The following is a 15837-nucleotide window of genomic DNA, read 5'->3' as shown; positions in this document are numbered from 1 at the left end:
AGAAGAGGAAGAGGAGGAGGAGGGGAGGAGGAGAAGGAGGAGGAGGAGGGGAGGAGGAGGAGGAGAGACAAGGCGAGCGTATGTATCAAAAGAATCCCGGAGCACCGGGGAGGGCCTGTCTACCACCCCCAACGTGGGCTATACTTCTGCCACAGAGAGATCTAGAATCACTTGACTCGGTTTACGGCCCCTGGACGAATGGTAATTACATGTGTATAACTCCTTTAGGGGGGTGGGAGCTTCAATCAGTTACAAAAGCCGGCTTGAGAGGAAGGAGAATCTTATAACCAGGACTTGCGGGTGGAGAGACGTTTGCACGGGGGGGGGGGTCTGCAGCCCTCCCCTGAGAGCCGGCTACCAGCCCCCTCCTCCCCCAGCTACCACCACAGAGACCAAGATATGGCTGCTCTCACCGGGTGGCTGAGGTCCCCTGCCTCGGTTTCCCCAAGATGAACACGGTTCCATACTCATATACATCGTCTGTAATATGTGAGCCCAGACACATATACTTACAATACACATGGGCAGAGGTGTGTTCTCCAGTGTTCAACACATCCACGGGCCTCTCACACCCTGAGGGGTTTTAGACACGGTATCCAAGGGCATGGGAGTGTGGAGGGCCCCCGTCAACGCGCAACGTTGGCTCTGGACATTTCATATCAAAACGTACAAGGTCCCCCGTTTAGAAAACAGGTAGAGCCCTACTTGAAGCAAAAAGGCTCAGCCCTCAAGCAACTGTCACCACGCGTGGTGATGGAAAAAACACCGACCACATAAACGGGTATGTCCAATGAGAAAACTGGGCACAGCTCTTTAAAAACTGACTTAAAAAAAGGAGTTAAGCAATAGAACGATAACTGAAAAGCAACAGCAGGAATGGGGCTTCGTGCTACATGCCTATAATCCCAGCTCCCAGGAGCCCAACTGAGAGGCTCTTGGGTTTGAGGCCAGCGTAGGCTCCGTCACAATTTTACGCTGGCTTGAGACAGAGAAAAACCAAACAAACAATAAAGAGCTACTTCCTGTATGCCCCATTATGACCACACAGAAACGTCCTGTTGAAGTTATCAGGTGGGAGAAAGAAAGAGAGAGAAAAAGAGAGAGAGGGAGGGAGGGAGGGAAAGAGAGGGAGAGAGAGAGAGCGCACACACCCCTACCAAAAACCCTTTTAAAACCATGCTTCATTAGGTATTGGATTTATTTATAAGGTAGACCCCCCTAAATCCCCCCAAAGAATTTGATGCCACTGAGAATAGAACAGCATCATATATCTAATGCCAAATGTTTTTTCTAATAAACATTGCAAATTGTGTGTGTGTGTGTGTGTGTGTGTGTGTTCCAATGTATCCATAGGGGGGGAAAAGTGCGAGGAAGGGAATTGTGTTTGAGAATGGAGAAGTAAAGCAGTTGACATTCCTAGAAAAAGATGGTGAGCTGTGTACCAGTAGCTCCTGCCAGTCATCCCAGCTACCCAGGAGGCTGAGATCTGAGGATGGCGGTTCAAAGCCAGCCCAGGCAGGAACACCCATGAGACTCTTATCTCTAATAAACCACCAGAAAACTGGAAGTGGTGCTGTGGCTCAAGTGGTAGAGCGCTCGCCTTGAGCTGAAGAGCTGAGGGACAGCGCCCAGGCCCAGAGTTCAAGCCCCACGACCAACAGCAACAACAAAAGACATCAAGTACAAAACTTTCTGTAAGTGACTTAGGTAAATTGTAGGGAGAATAAATGTGTCTTTATCAGGTCACAGGGATGTTGAGAAAGGAAGGGCTCTTAGTGCTCTGGAACTTTCCTTGTAAACAATGCCAGAGAGAATCCACGCGGCCAAACAATTCATAGACACCCAGGGAGGGGCAAGGGGGAGACCATGGGAAGAAAAATCAAATGAATACCAGGAAGAACTCAGGGTTTGCTTTGCTTTCCAATAATATAGAGTTGCAATACCTAAGTGGCAATCACCAGGCCGGGTCCAAAGCTTTCAAGGTCGGGGGGAGCAGAGTGAATGGGTGGAGACATGAGCCTGAACTTCCTAACATCTCACCTCGAATTTTAATAAACACAAAACAAACCCACGAGCGCCTCCATGGGTCGGTCCCAGTCACGGGCCCAACCTTCAACCTCTGAGCCCCGATACTAAGGAATTGGCGCGCACCATGCTGTGAAGGTTTCCAAGAAGAGGAACCAGTGGCCCTGTGGGTACGTTCGTTCTTCACTGTGTGGAAATCCCTTCTGTACTGCGAATCAGTGTCCCCCACAAACCCCAACACCCTTCAGCCATGTCAAGATGCCCCCCCCATGGGTAAGAACAAGAGGATTCGGTTCAGACATGTCCCCATTTCACCTTGTATTTCTGCATCCTCCCGACATAAATACGACGTGATTTCCCACGCAGCACTGTGTAATAAGAACCCTTCCCTTTATCAGGGCTCCCCACAGACAGCTGTGCACCCCGCCCAGGCCAAGGTCAAAGGGGCCACACACTCCCCCGGTATCGTCCCCCCAAGAATTGAGAATTGAAATAGATAGCTTTCCTTATCGGTCTTGTTTAATGTCAGTTTATTGCATGGAGAAATGACCCACACAGGAGCCCAGAGACGTTTCCTTCCCTCCAGGAGAAGGGGGAAGGGGAGGGGAGAGACTCAAGAAAGAGGTAGACAGTGAATCCAACTAGAACTCGGTGCTGGTTTCTGCTGCCATGTTCAGTGATGTTCTCCCCTTTGGCCAGCACTTCCTGTCTTCCTGAAAAGGCCCCCAGGGATGCTTCTGGAAATCCTCCTGACATTGAGTCTCAGCCTGCTAGCGACCTCTCCACATTCGCTCAGCCACACTGTCAACACAGCCCGCAAACCTACTGCTGGTTGTGTTTCTGGGTCCCGATCTTATCCCTTGGCGGAGAATCCTTCTGAAACTCTCTCCCGTAGGAACTGAACGCACGCCGAGCCGTCTCTGGCCCTTGCTTTGGAGTCCCACACACACAGCACCCCTGCTGAGCTGCGCAACACAATGATCACTACCACCATTGTATCCAAGATGATAAACACTCCTGTCCTCTGTAGAATGGCTTCCAGGTGAATGCGACTGAAGCTACGTTGGCAGCCTGCAGATCTCATGAAAAGTGAATGTTGGCGGCGGCCAGGCATGTGGGTGCATTCCTGCAACCCCATCACCCAGGGATCCGAAGTAAGAGGATGACAAGTTCAAAGCCAGCCTGAGCTTTAGAGCAAGTTTGAAGCCATCCGGCCCTGGGCTCTGGCATCCTCATCTCAGAAAGACAAACCAAAGCAAATCGCATCGCATCCTGCACGTAGGAGTTTATGAAAATGTCCCCCAGAGAGGTATGAGGCTTCTCGGGAAGAACGGGACCTCTGCAAGCGGTTGCTTTGTTTGAATGGCGATTGTGGTGGCGACAAGTGGACAGGATGTATGGGAAGGAGGGGGAGGGGGGACTCACCTCGGATTGTCTGCTCTGGTTGACCTGAGCATCCCTGAGCGATTAAAGCAGCTTGTGGATGAACACAGCCAGGACAGTCACTTGAACAAAGAGCTGAGAGGTCTAAAGACTCTGGCCCCACACCTCCGTGGCCAGGTGAGCACTGGATCCTGAGTCTGACAATATTCCTGATTCTGATATTCCTTGTTTTTAAAGTGGTGTGTGTGTGTGTGTGAGGATTGAACTCAGGGCCTTGTCCACATTAGAAGCCTTCCACTATTTGAGCAGTACCTCTAAGCTTCTTGCTTTTAGTTTTGTTGTTTTCGTTTTCCTTCAACTAAAGGCCTCATGCGAACGTTTCCCCAACCAGCCTCAACTCTCGATCCTCCTCCCTCTGCCCCCTGGGGAGCTAGGATCACATATGTGTGCTGCACCCTATTCAGCCTGCTCTGGAGAGACTTTTGCCAGTTTGACCTGGATGGGGCTCGAGCTGTGATTCTCCGGCCTCTGCCCCCGGATCCCAGGTGCCAACCACCACACCGCACCCAGGCCCTGATACGCCTGACTGAGCGCTCTTCACGTGTCCCTGCTTTGGAAAAGCCCCCCAGGCTGTGGTACAGGACCCAAAAGCCCCTCTGGAGAAGAGTGAGCGGCCGCCCGGTCTAGGTGCGGTTAGTTCACCAGCCTCATGAATGGACACGTCCTTCTGCGATTTCTTTTTTCCATGGAGAGGATCGAGCCATGTCATGGAGAGCTGGTGGGTGCGGTCTGGGGGCTCACGCGCGGACCCCCTTCTACGCCCCTGTGAGAATGAAAACCGCCCTGGGCCTCCCCCCCCCCCCATCCATCCAGCCGCCTGGGATAGGTGTTTGAAGTGCTTGTTTGTACATGCCAGGTCTGCTCTAATCTACCAACCAACCGATACATAACTCCTCTCTGCGGTCTTTCAAAAGGAAAAGAAAAAATACTACCAGGAAAAGAGGAAGAAAAAGGCAAAATAATGTTTCTCCCATCTCTTCCCTCTGGTCGTAGGCCACGGACCGTGGCTCAGGAGCTCCACCTAGTGGAGACTTTGCGGGTACTGACTTGTAGAGACTAAAGTCAGAAGCCAGGGTTGGGGCCTACATGCTTGCCCAGCGGCTGGTTCTTGGGTCATTATCAATCAGCCGTTCTCCACCGAGACGTCTGGGCCCGGAAAGCCATCCCTTTCCATACGACAGCTAAGATACGCAGCTGGGTTCTGTGCCGCAGATTGGACAGGGGTGGAGGCCAGCATGCTGTTTTTCTAGACAGGACACAACTCACGTTGGGAAACGCCGGGTACGTGGCCACCAAGACAGAATTCCCTCTGCCAGCTTCTCCCTCTCCTTTCCCTTCTGTCTGGTATTTTGTTTCAAGCTCCTGAGTCCATCCTTAAGTCCTGGAAGTTCCCTGTCTTCTAACTTGTGGGTGGGGGGGGGGAGGCTCAGATCCTGAGAATGTGTCATAGGCCGATATTAGAAGGAAGAATTTGGGGGTTCAGTTAGGCTGGTCAGTAGGCTAATTGTTCAGGACTAACCCATCATGTCAGGTGGGCAAGTGCTTGTGGAACTGAATTCAGTCGCGTTTCATTTACAGACCCGTTGCTCTTTACAGTGAAGCGAGTCAGCGGCTGTCAGCTGGTTGGTTTGCTGAGGACGGCTCTCCAGAATAAACAGAATCTGCGCTCGTGGCTATAAATCAGCCTCCAATCGACCTGGCGCTCTGAGGGCCAAATTTGATATTGCTCTTGTGTGCTATTGAGTCTTTCCTTGGGGTATTCACTAACCCTGGCATGAACTGCACCCCCTCCCCCTCTTCTTCACCCCTCACCCTTTTGCTAAGTGGGTCTCCAGGGTCCCGTTCCTCTCGTGGTGACCTCAGCCATGTGGCTGGTTTGTGGCCGGTAGATGTCAAGAGACTTGGCCCAGCTGGAGGTTTAAAAATACCCTCGCTTGTCTCGGCTCCTGACATCTCTTCTCTGCCAACACCACCAAAAAACAGAACCAGGCAGATCGAGTGAAGGATGAAGAGTGTGCGTGCAGCTCCGGTCACACCCAGTGACAATAGCCCCACAAGCAAGGCCGGCTGATGATACAAGAAGACAAACTGGCTGTGTAGTCTCCCGAGCTGGGGTCGCTGGCTTTCACCGAGCACAGAGCAGGTTTGTCGTGCAGCACGGGCCAGGTGAAAAACGACCTGTGGAGTCCAGCGCCACTTCTGGCTTTTTCTGCTTCTGTGGTGCTGAGGAATCAAACCCAGGGCCTCATGCATGCGAGGCAAGCACTCTACCACTGAGCCACCTTCCCAGCCCACCCACCTTCTTCTTATAGGCTTGGAATATTCAAGGCCGTGGGAGAGAACAGTGTAGATTCTCAAGAAATACGTTCTGCTATTATTTATATTCTGTCCCCGTAAAGAACGCTTAGCGCAGTCTTGTTTATGTGGAGGCTGAAAAGCTTAGAATTTCTTCAACGGTAAATGTGAGTCTTGCTCTAGTCTATACAGCGGAGTAATTTTTTTAATGAGTAATATAAAAACAACAGCCCACTTCCTCACAGAAATGGCAGCTTTAGGTGTCTAGTTTCTAACGATGCGGAGGACAACATTTGCTTTTCCATCTTACCAAAGAATTAGAATGAACAGTGCAGGAAGTGGCGCTGTGGCTCAAGTGGTAGAGCGCTCACCTTGAGCTGAAGAGCTGAGGGACAGTGCCCAGGCCCAGAGTTCAAGACCCATAACCGACCAAAAAAGAAAGAAAAAGGAAAAGGAACTTAGAATGAAGAGTGCAGACAGTGATTAGGTCTTTCCAGTCTTACTTCTTCAGGATTGGGTTCCCGGTCAGTGGGCATTTTATAGAAGTGAGTTGCTGTGAACATTCAATCTGCTTGTTGTAAATTCTGGGCCGGGTAATGGAAGGTTTGATGGACGGCAGCCGCACCCTGCACCCTGGCCTGGCCTTTCTCATCAATCTGGCTAATAATAACAAAGATGACAACGAGCCATCAGGACAATTCTGCCTCTGGTGTGTGTTGGGGGGACTACGTTCCCATCAGCGTTGGAAGAATACCGAGATGATTAATTTTAGTTTTGCAACAACCGTCTTGGATTTTATCCCCAAATCAGAGATGTTGAGAAAGACTCCCTGTTACCTTTTTTTAAAGGAATGAGATGAGAGACCATGCTTTTGGAATCAGAGTAAGTGGTGTGTGGCTGAGTGTGTGGCTGCCGTAACCAGCTTCTCACGGGAGATTGCATCTAGATGACCTCTCAACCCCTCGGAGCTGGGTTAAGATCCCAAAGAGAATCTTAGGTGACACGGCTTCCTAATTGCACGGGTAATAAGATCTGTAGATCTTAAGCATACAACAGGTATCCTAAAAGAAATTGTAGGGTATATGGAGGGACATTAACAATGCGCGGTAGATATGTCTTTTATTTAGTAAACGCAGTTTATGGCTGTATTTGGTAAAATGTGGGATCAAAGGAAGGAAAATGGGATTTCTCTGAAATGTTTCTAATTCTGTATATGTGTGTATGAATGAGAGAGAAAGAGAAATAGAGGGACAGAGAGAGAGAGTGTAGAAGGGAGGGAGGAAGAGAAATTCATTATGTAGCTTAGTCTGGCCTACACTTGTGATCTTTCTGCCTCAGATACCCAGATGGCAGAGTTCTGGAATCAACTACAACCCCCCTGCTCTAATTCTGACATTCTGATGCTATCCTATTTTAATATAAACCTCGATTCTTACCACTCCACTGTGGGTTTATGACAAATATCCGTGCTTTATCATTTCAACAAAAGGCTTTCTCCTGAGTAGCTAGAATTCATGTCTTGGCGTCTTTATGAAAGACTCAGTAGTTAAGTACTTAATTTTCTGCTCACGTTCCTCTGCGACCCTCCGCTGCTCTTACCTGTGTTACCTCACTTTCCAGTGTCCTGGGTAAGCTGAGAAGAAGCCACGCGACCGAGTTTTAGGGATCCAAGGAGAATGTGTATGGAGAATCAGTAATACCTGCTGTATAGAAGCTGGCAAATGTTATGACCACCAGTGATTAAAGTTGACGCTGGGAGCCGACAAGGGAAATGGAAATCAAGTTGTGTGTTCACCCTTAGAAAGCCTCGAGTGGTCTTCTACCCTCATCACAACCTCAGCTCGCTGTGGTGCCCTGGGTGAGAAGAGACATTCCTCCTCTCTTCACCCCTGGGTGGATTCATGCAACGTGTCTCCATGTCAACCGTCGCGAACACAAGCCCGTATTGAATTCATCTGTGGATGCCAGCTCGGTCTATTTAACGTTTTATTCTTCTGCCCCCCGAGGAATTCCTCGGAAACAAACTCAGGAGAAAATTCAAGAAGATGCTAGAACAGTTCCTTCCCACCTGCCCCCACTCCCCCATCACAAACGCTTTCTCTGTCCACTCTCTAAGAGTAGTTGTGCCCCCCGCCGCCCCCAAATCTCCAAGAAGCTCTGCTACCTTGCAATTCCCTGTGAGCTGAGGAACTCAAACTTCAGACAAACACTGGGAAATACCACGGCCAGCTAGGCAAATCCTGATCTGGGAAAGATCAGTAAGGTCCAGAAATGAAGGACAACCAGGAAGATCAATCTCAGTGTTACCCAGGATGGATGGGTGTTCCTGTTCGATCCTCTCTCTTACATGCAGAGATAAGGCAGACCAAGGCGGGAGAAGGATTTCTAAGGGAGCTAGCTACCACGGAGGTACTTAATGAAAGAGATGGCATCTCTGAAGGAAGGAAGAATGAATGCCCACAGGCAACCTGGACTTCATGACAACCACAGCAAGACAGAAGTAATCCTCACGTTGACAGTTTGCCATTCAGAATGCATTGCTTGCAACACGACTCATAAATAGATGAATATATGCGTTCTCCGCAAGTGACTCTATCGGTTTAATGCAATCGCCACGGAGACACCTAGCGTTAGATGGTCCGGGCGAGGAATTAAATAAGTTAATGTTGAGTGTAAACAAGGAAGAATTTCCAGAAAGACTTCCAGAAAGGAAGACACAATAGCCTATCAGACGCTAACACATATTTTACAAGCATACTAATGAAGACGGTAAGTTACTAGAGTTTTGCAAGAAAGGCAATTAATCAACAATATATCATTCAGAAATGGACCTGAATAAAGGTGTAGGATATATATTTTAAATGAGCGGGAAACAGAGCAATTATTCAATAAACATTCTTATCAGAATAAACATCATGTGGGAGCGTGGGTGGGTACGGTGAGAGTCTTGCATGACAACTAATACCCAAAATCAGAGGTAGGTCCAACAATTAGTCTACGCATAAATAAGCACACATGCAAGCATTCAAAGAAACTAGAGGGAAATTTGAATTTTGTTTTTCATTCCGACTGGGAAAAGCAGTTGGGAGACAGATCTAAATTCTTCAAAACAAAGGAATGGTAAGAAAAAAAATGTTCTAGCAAAAAACCCTCCTCCACATCCTTCATAAATAAATGACCATCTGGAAAAACAAATATGGACAGTTCCCATCACGACAGACGAATCTCATTGAGAAAGTAACGCGTTCCCAGGATTCAACAGGAAACAAAGAGAAAAAAAACCTGACGATATGGAAGCAGATAGTCACCGAAAGGCAGGGTGAATGACTTTTGCTCACGTCTAGACCCTCACAAGACTCAGCGCAAGAGAGATGTAAAGAAAAACTACCGCCGGATACTATCTTTTTTTTCACCTGTCGAATGACGCAGTTCAGATGGAATGGTTGGTAGAAGGGGGAGTGTATCCCTGGGAGTGAGTTTTTGGGGTCTTGACTCTGGGCTGGAAGCAGCGAGGGACTCACAGGCTGAGCTTGGATGGTAATGGTGGGGTGGGGCGGGGGCTGGGGAGGGCGATGGATCTTCCGCTAGCATCCATGTCCGTTCAGTGCCAACCGTGTTAGGACGCACTTTGTCTACGTGGCATTTTCTCTTTGTGACATTTTTGGTGGGATCGTGATTCCGTCACACATATAATACGCTCTAAACCCAAAAGAGCACAGCAACGGGGTGACTGGAGGAGGCAAAGTTGGCCTTTGCGCATTAAAAATCACCCTGTGTGTGTGTGCAACGTGTGCACGCCGTGAACTCGGGGAGCTGGGGGTCACAGGAGCAAAGCTGGGCTCGAGTTCGAGGACGGCTACCACTACGGAGCAGGGATTGATTCTCCACATCGAGCTGCCCCTTCCAGCCTGAGTTACAAGTCCGTGCTTCCGGAAACTCTTCTGTAATAAACAGGGATTCCACTGACCTCCAGGTTGGTAAGACGTGGCTTCTCACCCAGGCCTGTCTGTTCCCCGCCCTCTCTATTGCTGTGATGGTTGTGGGCCTGCTTGACTCTTGTCTCCTCCCGCCATCCCTCCGAGGTCTTGACTTCCTGTCCTCACTTGCCAGGGGGTAAAGAATTCACCCCTCTGCACCCCACACCTGAGTCTAAAGAGAGGGAGCACCCAGCTTCTCCCAGACTCCCTGCAAACGGAGCCAGGGTTGAAGAGGAAGCCGGGCCCCGGGGGCTCACACCTGCAATCCTAGCTACTCAGGAGGCTGAGATCTGAGGCTTGCAGTTCAACCCCAGCCCAGACAGGAAAAGTCCGTGAGACTCTCATCTCCAATTCACCACCCAAAATCCAGATGTGGAGCTTGGCTCAAGTGGTAGAGCCCCAGCCTGGAGAGGAAAAGCTACAAGAGAGTACCTAGGCCCTGAGTTCAAGCCCCAGGATTGGCACACGTGTGCATGCTCACACACACAGACACACACACACACACACACACACACACAGAGCAGAGGAGATGCTCTAGAGTAGGCAGAACCTTAAGTCTAGATGGATGGGTACAAGAGAGCATTCTCTCTGTCTGTCTGTCTGTCTCTACCACACACACATGTATAAGCACACGCGTGTGTTGGGGACAGGGGACTGTAGCAGCAGGATGCATCCCATGTGTCTGCCTGAGAGAGGCCCACACGGGATGCCCACGCTGGTAGCTGCAGTTTGGACTTTGTGGGGTGAGGAGAGACGGGGTGATGATTGATGGACGGGCTGAGTGACCTCACGTGACCCCAGCCACCCCCCTTATAACCCCAGCACGAGAGGCCCATGCCCCTGGTGACCTGGCGCCCCGCAGCCCTGCGGGGTTGGACGTGATCCTGGGGAACGGCATCCTGAGCACTCAGCGTATTAAACGCTCAAATCAGAAAGTGATCTTAATGGGAGAGACAGAATAAAGGGGAAAAATTATTTCTGGTACCTCGGGGACTGCGGATTTAAATGTGTCCTGATGTTTGAGAAGAGAGGCCCTGGCTAGGGTGGCCTCAGATTCCAGGTGAGGTCAGGTGTGAATTCATTCTGTGGGCTCAGACGCCAATGATGTTTTCTTTTGTTTCCCCAGAGCATTTTGTCAGCCTACCTGTTAGCTGACGTGAAAGACAGTCATGGAAGCATCTAGAACCATTGTCCCAGCATGGACGCAGGCACAGCCCTCCTCGCTGGCCATGCTGAGATGCTGATGGGCAAAGGGGAAGGGGCACCCCAACCCCGGTCACAGAAACGGGACTAGGGGCACCCCTGCCCCCCCATGTGGTCCCACCCAGCTGGCTCCAAGTTCAGAAGCACCTGACTCAGTGATGGAGCCCAGACCTCCCGTCGCTGGCGGCACAGCCCACCAGAGAACCCGGCAGGACTCCCCCCCCAACCCAGACCCCTCGGAGTTTGCCCTTCATGGGCCCCTGCCTGAAATCGACTGAGAAACAGTGTCCTTAAAGCACAATATGCCGGCATCAGTGGACAGGGTGGGGGGTTGGTATTTTACCCCCTGGGAAGATCTTAAGGGAACGGCGGAGATGGAGGGGGAAAAAGCACTGAGATAAAACTCAGAGGCGACCAAAAGACACGAAGCTCCTACGGGTGTCTGGCACCTGGCAGATCATCAATCATCAATACCTCCTCCGGGACCCAAGAGAAGGGAAAACAAAAACAGCTCGCTTCTTTCAAACCTCTGCCAACCGTTTAATCTCTCTAGCTAGAATCAGGAGGTCGGACTCATCGGTCCCCAAGGCAGCTCCGTCTGGCCCCTCTTCGCCCTCCCAAGAAAGTCCAAGTGTGATTTCACAGCTAGCACTTCAGGGGTTCCGGGCGGCGGGGGTGTCATGCACAGGTCTTGCCACCAGAGGGTGGAGTAGAAGAGCCAACGGCTGCTGAACTGGTGCTGATGATGGAGGCTCAGGTGCCCTGTGGCTGATGACTTTGGGGTCCAGACTCAAGCTTCCTGGGGGTGTGGGGGGGCTGACGGTCACCCCCTCAGGTTTAACGGCTACCTTAATATAATCCCACACCCCGTTTAGGGTTTGCCCGACTCTGAAGTCTGCCAATCATTTTCCCCAAAATGGGTCCTTATTAAAACAGACCACGTCTGTGAAGTGCCAAGTTTTCTCTTTCCGGCATCACTGAGGCAGGACCATCAAGGTTAAACTAGAACGACGCCCGGGGTGTGTTCAAGTCCAGCGAAAAACCTGGCATCCACGCGGGGTGGGCGTTCCAGGGGTCAAAGCCCCCGGTGACCCCACCAGCTGCTCCCGGGCTACAAGTCTGGTTCTCGTGCAAATCCTTGGGACATTGGGGACACGGTCACGTGCCTGGAGTATCTGCAGCTTCTCAATAGACCCTGTCACCCTCCCAGCTTAAAATCTAAAATTTTACATGCTGCCGGGCCTAACTGACTATTGCCTTTTGCTTTCTCAGAAGATGTCCTTACTTAATGTACGGGTGCATTAGCATGTTTTTTTTCATACATGTGATGACACACTATACAATTTCTACTCCAAGAAAGGAATAAAGATTATTATCGACAGCGGCCTCATGACCAAAGCATGCCAGGTAGAAGGACTGAATTTGAACCTGGGCTACTAGCAAGACCCCATCTCAAACACCAAACTAACTACGAATGCAGTCCTTGGTCAGGGGCAAAACTTGTTTGTATCTTCCCTCCCTCCCTCCCTCCCTCCCTCCTTCCCTCCCTCCCTCCCCTTGCAATATTGGGGGTCTGAACTTAGGACCTTACACTTGCAAGACAAGCACCTTATCATCTGAGTCACGCCTTTTTGCTTCTGTGTGTGTGTGTGTGTGTGTGTGTGTGTGTGTGTGTGTGTGTGTTATGGGTCACGTTTACCCCATAGTATTATTATCTTCTAGCAATTTAATGGATTTATTTAACTTTTTGATAAGTTCATGTATTCTAATACGTGCAATGACAGTAACTTGTAACTCCTTTGTATGCCCTTTGAAGTACAGAAAATAAAATATGTAAATAATAAGAGCTATTGTCCACCACTTCTCTACAGGTGATAGATGTTTTTTTATAGAACATCTAATTGGAAGGGGGGGAAAAAGATGGGAAATGTAAATTAAAACTGGAGATAAGAATCTCATAGACTTTCCAGTCTGGGCTGGCTTCGAACCACTCTTCTCAGACCTTAACCGCCAGAGTGTCTAAGGTACCAGGTGTGAGCTACGGGCGTCTGGCTCAAATTCTATCTTTGGTTCCACAGCATTTGTTGGTGTTCACCACGCAATCTCCTTGAACAGGCTTGAACAGAGACTGCTCCAGGCGCTCACTGGCATACAGCAAAGACTGCATGAGGGAAAGGAAGGCTGGAGGTGGCGCTAGAGCCTGTGTACAGCATCTTTCTTGTGCTGGTTGGAACCACAGCTGCAGGAGAGAGCTGGCTGACCTGTACAACCTGTCGTCCGAGCAGCTGGACACTTTTCTGCATGGATGATCCAAGGTCCTATGTCAGATGGGCAGGTTTGGCTGTTTTAGGCCACGGTTTGCTTTATGACGAGCCGCAAGCCGTAGTCTACGTACCTTGATTTAGGGTTCAGCAACTTAACCCCCCAAATATATTGAGAATCAAGCTCATCCCCTACAAACAAAAGCCATCCTAACAGCATTCGATTCTGCTGACATCTGGACCTTTCTCGTTTCAGTCTGACCTCATAAAAACTATCCTCTAGTCGGAAACGACGTGACAGATAGTTACGATGGCGCTGCTAGCAAACCCAGGTTTGCAGAGATGAAGGGGAGCATGTCTGCGTAATTCAAGCTACCAGTGAACAATACAATATACTTCGAGCCAAGTGAGCCTCATTTCCTGAATCAGAAGCCCCCAAACGTACAGAGAGGGCCCAGCAACTGAGCTGCGGTTTGCCTAGTGTGTACCAAGAAGAATGTATGAAGATATGATGTACCGGGGGTTAAAAAACACACAAACAGGAGTAGAGCCCTTTTGTAGCATGGCCCAAGCTATAGGTTGAATCTCTAGCACAGCAACAAGACGAGTTGAGAAGCCAAACAAATCCAGACGTGATCCACTACGACAAACCACAAGCACACTTGGCCGGGCCCCATCCCCGGCTTCCCATCCCAGGGAGCCCGAGTTCCGGATGTCACTCACCCGATGACGATGCAGGAGATGGCCGTCCCCAGGAAGGCATACGTCAAAATCGACCCCAGGTTTTGAAAGAAGTGTCTCTAGGGAGGAAAACAAGGGACACGTCCATTTCAGAGATGAGAGCTGCATCTCTTCGTGCGAGGGGAAAGAAAGCTAAAATCATGGTGGTGGTGGGTTTTTTCCTCTTTACAGGTCCTCTCTCTCTCTACTACGCAGGCAGATTTTGGGGTCTGAAATCTCAGCCTAGTGTGTTCTTGGAGATGGAAGGGATCTATCCCCCTGTGAGGACGGAGGGCAAGGAAGGGAAGAGGAAACATAAACAGGTGCGCAAGGTGACGGGGTAGCCATGTCTAAGGGACTTACGCCACCTTTGCATTTCTCTGCCCTCTCGTGTAAATGCGATGTCGACAGATTCTAGAAGCCCGAGTTATTGGCTTCAGTGAACCGCACACGGAACGAGGCGTCCGGTTGGGGTGGCGTTCTGAGGAGGGGTGACCTGCACAGAGCCAGCCTTCTGAACTTCTTCAAGGCCTTCCTTAGAAATGCTTTCGAGGTTTTGATTTTTGGGTTTTGTGGGAGCACCCTAGCCAGTACCCACAGCAAGGGGGAGCCCGGATTTCACGAAACAATCCGATGATGTAGCTGCCAGGACAGGCCAGAGAGAAGAGCAGGCCCCAAGATAGCCCAGCACCCCCAAACCCTACAAGCCAGAGCCTCATTCTGTGGCACCGCAGATGCCAGGACTTAAAACTCTTACGTGAGCGACTTCCAAACCTGTGGATCATGCACAGATGAGTCGGGAAAGTACACAGACACGGAGAGATGGGCCTTCTCTCCACGAGCATCCGCGCATGCTGGTGTACGCGCCCCAATGGGTAAACCTGATGCTAACTAGGACACAATCGTCTGGAACGGTAGAAGTGCGACTCAAGCCAAGGATGACTTAAGAATTGTTTTGTTTCTATTAATTTCTCACATTCACCTTGCTGCAGATCATCACATATCAAAGAGTTCAGCAGCTGCTCATTGACCCTGATACTAGGGGAGAGGGGTGGAGAAGAATCTAAGCACTTCAAGTGTGAAGTTGTTATGCTACACCCTAGATAATGAGAGCTTACTAAATTGGCCATCCCACAAAAGAACCGTTTCCCTTTCATACGGGCAGAATTCTCTACTAAATAATAATGTTTAAGAAAAAAAGATAAGCATGCGCTCAGACTTACCTTCTTCAGACTATATCCTGCGTGGAATATAATCGGTGGCAGTAAAACATTGAAGAAGATTTCTGGGTCGAAGGTCATCTGCCAAGAAAGAAGAACGAGCAATTAGTAATGCATTCCCCTGGATTAGCAGACGCGAAGACGAGGATAATATGCAAGTTTGGAAGTTCCAAAGAGCGGTGGAAAGTAATACTTTACATGGAAAAGCTTGCATCTTTCCATCCTAATTCTCACTTAATTCATGCTTTAAGATAATTACTTGGGTGACCAGGATACAATCCAAATGAGAGAGGCTGGTGTCCCGGAGCTGTGGGAAGAAGGAAGCTTCTGGAAGGATTGGGAGACAGGATGGGCTGTCGGGTGCTAGGGTATTGGGAAAGGGAGAAGCCACTCCAGGTTTTTAGCTTGCCTAAGGAGAGATCCCAAGAAAAGTGCCCGTTAAATAGTGTAGCTCATGAACTGTCAAGTTCCTCTTGCTCTACATACTTTTCTCACTTCTAGAAAAATTGTACACCTTGCATTGTACACACACCATTAAACTCCAGTCATTTCTTCCATTACATTGGCTTGTGCAAATACCTCAGTAAAAAATATACCTTTGGGGCTGGGAAGGTGGCTCAGTGGTAGAGCGCTTGCCTTGCATGCCTGAGTTCCTGGGTTCAATTCCTCAGCACCACATAAGCAAAAAGAAAA

The 15837-nt window shown here is 49.7% G+C and overlaps 1 protein-coding gene across 1 annotated transcript in view; it reads right to left on the bottom strand.

The window, feature by feature from the left end:
* The window catches only part of Slc9a9 (solute carrier family 9, subfamily A (NHE9, cation proton antiporter 9), member 9), a 228786-nt gene that overhangs the window by 198066 nt on the left and 14883 nt on the right, over positions 1 to 15837 (bottom strand). The window contains exons 3-4 of the mRNA XM_013029881.1: positions 15148 to 15225; positions 13928 to 14004 (exon numbers count right to left, since the gene is read on the bottom strand). Coding sequence (XP_012885335.1) covers positions 13928 to 14004; positions 15148 to 15225 — 155 coding nt within the window. The remainder of the gene's footprint in view (positions 1 to 13927; positions 14005 to 15147; positions 15226 to 15837) is intronic.

This window comes from Dipodomys ordii, unplaced genomic scaffold, assembly GCF_000151885.1.
Source record: "Dipodomys ordii isolate 6190 unplaced genomic scaffold, Dord_2.0 Scaffold124, whole genome shotgun sequence".
In the NCBI taxonomy this organism is placed as follows: domain Eukaryota; kingdom Metazoa; phylum Chordata; class Mammalia; order Rodentia; family Heteromyidae; genus Dipodomys; species Dipodomys ordii.
This window is presented reverse-complemented; position numbering and strand designations above follow the sequence as displayed.